This window comes from Phaseolus vulgaris, chromosome 1 (assembly GCF_000499845.2).
Source record: "Phaseolus vulgaris cultivar G19833 chromosome 1, P. vulgaris v2.0, whole genome shotgun sequence".
In the NCBI taxonomy this organism is placed as follows: domain Eukaryota; kingdom Viridiplantae; phylum Streptophyta; class Magnoliopsida; order Fabales; family Fabaceae; genus Phaseolus; species Phaseolus vulgaris.
In genome coordinates, this window is record NC_023759.2 from 25,258,745 (window position 1) to 25,263,766 (window position 5,022).

At 37.3% G+C, this 5,022-nt stretch overlaps 1 protein-coding gene across 1 annotated transcript; it reads right to left on the reverse strand.

Moving 5' to 3' along the window:
• Positions 1 to 501: 501 nt before the first annotated feature.
• LOC137813804 (histone-lysine N-methyltransferase, H3 lysine-9 specific SUVH1-like) lies at positions 502 to 4,791 on the reverse strand. Its single transcript, XM_068616233.1, has 3 exons — positions 4,539 to 4,791; positions 1,834 to 4,213; positions 502 to 919 (listed from the first exon to the last, which is right to left on the reverse strand). Exon 2 carries the CDS (start codon positions 4,019 to 4,021, stop codon positions 1,886 to 1,888), a length of 2,136 nt encoding a protein of 711 aa, XP_068472334.1. The 5' UTR covers positions 4,022 to 4,213; positions 4,539 to 4,791; the 3' UTR covers positions 502 to 919; positions 1,834 to 1,885.
• Between the last annotated feature and the right edge of the window lie 231 nt (positions 4,792 to 5,022).

The following is a 5,022-nucleotide window of genomic DNA, read 5'->3' on the forward strand; positions in this document are numbered from 1 at the left end:
TAAAATTAAAATTGAAGGAAATATAAAATTTGAAAATTAAAACTTACAAATATTTTTTGCTCCTATTCATTATCAGAAAAAAAGAATACCCACAAAATTTGGCTCTCAAAAACCAAATTCCGAAAACCTCTTATTTTACGATTTTGCGAAATAAAAAGCAAAGATGAGAGTTCGGTTTAACCAAATTCTCACCATGAACAAAAATGATGTTATCCAGGAAATTAAATATCAAATGATGTTATTTACTAAGTTAAATATCATTTGCAGAAAAAAGTGTCATGTGACACAATAACCATAAAGTAATATACCATCTCAAAATAAGACCTTATAAACCCTTATAAATTTCTTTTTAAACATAGATTTCTAGTAAGTATTCAAATATCCATTTTCTGTAGTTTCAACATCAAAAAGAGTACATCTTCAGAACTTTCTAACCAGAGCTATACTAGTAAGTTTAAACTATCGGTTATTTGTAGGATTGGATCATCAACAGGCAAAAAATGCAAAAGAATAGAAAATTAGGATGATTTCTGGAAATGATTGTAACAAACTTAAATATCCAATTCTACAGATCTAGTTCAATATGTGGACTGATAACAGCACTAGTCAAAATCCATCCCACGAAGAGAAAAAAAAAATGTATCTAACAGCAGAAAAAGAATCTACACAAACTGTGTCTTACAGTTAACTTTTACAACTTAACTTACCCACATCAGTAAATAGACAACTTGATTTTTCATGTGCCAATTTACTAGGTTTGCCAAAAAGAAAAGTTTGTCTGCTAAACATCTTTCTACATAGTTCCATCCTGATTCCTGCTGTCTGGCTTTACAGCTAGAGCTGAGAAACAAGTAGCAACGGCATAAATCATGTTCTACATTTATGCTATTTCTACGCCACAAAGACATAAATTATACACCTGAAAGGACAAGTTAAATATTGGTTAAGAATGTAAGAAACACCTTTTAGCTTAGAAAACAAATACATTGTCAGTTAGTCCTGTACTCAATCAATACACTTCAATAAGTAATAATTGATTCATTATTGCCATGGTTGGATCAAATATAGGATTTCAAGTATACATGTTATGTTAGTCATAAAAACATTCATGCATCAGGATTCAGGGATGACACAATAAAGGAGGAAAATATATTTCAATGATAATAAAAGACGGGAATAACAATATAATTAATTTAATAAACAAAACTGCACAAGCATAGTCTTGCTTGCAATTAAAAAGGGATAACTAAGGTTTTGGTACCAGCTAAATTGGTCCATATTAAAATAGGTACCTCCAAAAAACATTCAGTGATTTTGATACTCTTCAATAAATATGTGAATTTGGTCCTGATATTTATTCTGTTACTTTTAACTTAACGCACATGCCAACATTCCTTCAAATATCTTACAAGATGATTACATGTAAACACAGTTAATTCAAGAGTAATAAAGTTCCTGTTAAGAGCTTTGCATATTTATTAAATGTTGGGTATCAAAAACACTTAAAAAATATTAGAGGTACCAATTTCAATATAGACCAATTTTGAAAGTACCAAAAACTTATTTAACCCTTTTAAAATCAACGTGTATTTATCTCAAAATTACATAAATCTACTAAACACCTAGTTCTTCGTTTCAGTATTGAAAAAACGGGGGTTAGAAATTAGAAAACTGGAGGTCACAAACTTCCTGATGTCATAAATTAATAAATCACCAATACCAAAGCTTGATCACTGATCCCGAAAGATGTGAGATAGAGATAAAGGGATGGATAAGGTAAAAAGAAAAATTATTTAGTTTATAACAAAGTGATTTAGAAAATTGTAGACTAACCTTATCCTTATCATTCAGAGACCTCCTCATCCAAAATTCATTAGACAAATAATTAACAAAAGTAACCCCTGCATTTCACAGATTCACATAAGCATTTCTTTTTCCTGTGACCTGCTTTGAGAGGAAGAACCGTCCCATAATCATAGGTTAACTCCATCATAGGAGGGATATGTCTAATTGCATAGAAAGCAATGTGGAGATCTGACACATTCTTATTATCATGTATGACTGGACGCCATAATACATTTGGAGAGCAGCTGTGGTTCATAAACCGAGCAACATTCCCTTCATATATTGCTGATATATATAGAGGGGATGGGATTTTTGGAGCTTCAGTGTCAGCGGGAAAAACTTCCAGTTGCTGATAAATGCGAGTAGAATCAAAAATGTAATCGTCAGGATTTTCACCACCAAGCTCCTCCTCCACTCTGGCACTATCTATGACTTCCCCTGCATACTCACATATGAAAGATCCTGCTCGAATAGCATCCCATGATCTAAGAGCCCATCCTTTATTCTTGGTTTTATAAACCTCCAAACGAAACTTCAAGCCACCTTGAGAAACCCGGTTTCGGCAATTAGAAGGACATTGACAAGAAGGACCACACTCATATATAACAGATTTTAGGTCTGCAATTAACGAGGCTGAAGAATATGGTAAATAGCCACCATTCGTTTGAACACAAGGACAGTTAGAATTGTTAGGTTGGCATCCACCAACACAAGAACATCCAGTAGAAGATTCCAACGGAGGAGATGGCCTCAAATTTTTAAGATTTGGGAGGTAAGTGAAATATGCAGGGCCCTTCTCAGCATCAACATCATTCACAAGACAAACAGGTACTTTTTCAGCCCCAGAAGTAAGATCAGGCAATATAACCCCAGCTCTTGAAGCAGATTTCTCAGTCCATTGTTGAATGGATTTCCAGATCATATATGCTGGAGGCTGTCCAGGCAACCTTCCTAATTTATGCTTGAATACATTGAAACCAGATTTTGCTTTGTCCACCCAGGAATCTTGAATCTTGTAAAGGCCATCATAGACATATACCTTCCCAGTCGGATGATGCAAATCCTTCAAACCCCTAATTACCCTCACTTCGTTACCTCTATGGGCACTATTATCCAAAGCAAGATTTCCCCTTTCAAGCTTTTGATCACTTGCTCCCTTGTCACGGTTAACCCCACCTTGGCCACTGTAAATCAGCACATCCCCATCCTCCACATCATCTTCATACCCTCCAGATGAGACAATACTTACAGCTAAGGGCTCTTCCTCTTGACTGGTTTTGGTACCGATATAATCAATTCCAGCCATAGAAGGTGCATGTAAACCCACTAAGCACAATTCAAATCTGAAAAAGAAAATATCCCCAATCTCAACACCAGACACAGATCCAATATGTTTCTTGCTGTTGGTCCGAATCCCTTTATTCATCATAAGTGCACCTGCCTTCAAATCAGGTCGTTTTGCTCCAGAGTTAGCGGCCCTATTTGAATCCTCAATTTGTCCAAGCTTTCTTCGCATTACTTCATATATCATGAGTGTATATGCAGCTGAGTCCCTGCTACCTTCCGGTTGATTTAATACCTCGAAAATCAATGGGTTAAGTGACTTGAGAATATCAGCAGCCACTGCATCTGGATCAACATCCCCAGAAACACCACTCTGCGGTCCCTTTATCTTCTTCTGCAACTTGCGCTTTGACCTTCCACTCCTAGTTCTTGCATCTGCATCAACTTCCTCTATCACAACATTACTGTAGCCATCTTCCTCTGTGACCTGTCCCCAACTTCGGGTATTTCTTCGCGATGTGCCCACATCACCATTTGTAGCTCCAGTTGGCGTCCGAAATGAATTAATTGGAACTGCAGTAGAAATCGGAGCAGTAGAAATCGGAGCAGCAGGCACACGTTGACCAGTGGGCGTTTGTGCATTCTGCTCAGAGAGCCTCTGGGATTCAGGGGAGATGAAGAATGGATAGAAGGGTGCAACCCCAGAAGGGAAAGGACCAGAAGGTGAAACACAGACAAATGGGGCACCCCCTTGTGGAGCTGAAGATGAAGCAGGATTAGATGGTGAAGGGAACACAGGAACAAGTGTTCTTAATGGCTTCACATTCAAAACCCTAGTCTTATCAAAGGACCCAGATGCAGGTGCAGCGTCTTGACCAAAATGGTGTTCCATTGGCACAAATTTAAAGCAGTACAAAAATCTCTCGTCTACAAGCAACCTTCCCCAATGTTTAGCACCCAACAATCTCAGTGTACAGAAAAATCAATGAAATGCTAGAATAACACAAATAAGTACAAAAGATCACACTACAAGGGATCAAAGATGCAATCCCTGGAGATAACACAGGGGAAAACAACACAGTGCCTGTAACAAAATGCAATAAAATTTGGAATCAGTAGCCAGAAAAGAAAATAGAACCATAAAACTTCCTACCAGCTATCATTCAGATTTTGAAAAATAAAAATCTAACACAAAACTAACGACAAAAAACACATGCAAAACGACCACCCTGAAGGAACGAAAAGACATGAAAAGGGCACCAGAAAAACAAAAATACAAATTTTATATCCTTTCAGATCAGATCCTAGGGTTTCAAAAATGGTTAGAGAAAACAAATCCAGGGTGTGGAATCCTAGACTGGATAACAAAATTGAATCTTTCAGCCACAAAGGTGAAAACTAAAGCAAACCTGAAATGGGATTTGCAGATTCAACTGAGCTCCAGTCAGTTCATGAAACTTCCCCACCCGAAGCTCCTTGGGTACACTTTTGGTTTAGAGAGAGAAAGAGAGGGCGAAATTTCTGTCTCTCTGTCTTTATGTGGTTCATAAATGATCAGGTGCTGGTGAGCACACGATGTGGTGATGTCTGAAGATCACCATGATGACGTGGCGACATGTGGTTGGAGATTTGAGGGAAAACGTGATTATTAGAAGCTCCCAAGGTGGCCTCTTGGGTGAAGCAGAATGTTGAACAGAGAGTGGAGAAATGAACGGGTCAGATTTAGACATCTCAAGAGCTAACGATGTGGAGGATTCGTAGGAAAAGGAAAAGGGAAAGTTAGAAAATGACACGAGGTAATAAATATTAAGGTTTTCTTTATTAAACATTTCTCTTTCTTTCTTCGTCTCTTTAGCCTCCTATTTATGGATCTTTTATTCTATTGGATTCAAA

What these genes read in the sequence shown, in the direction of transcription:
- LOC137813804 (XM_068616233.1), bottom strand. Translation starts at nt 4,021, where the DNA reads ATGGAACACCATTTTGGTCAAGACGCTGCACCTGCATCTGGGTCCTTT.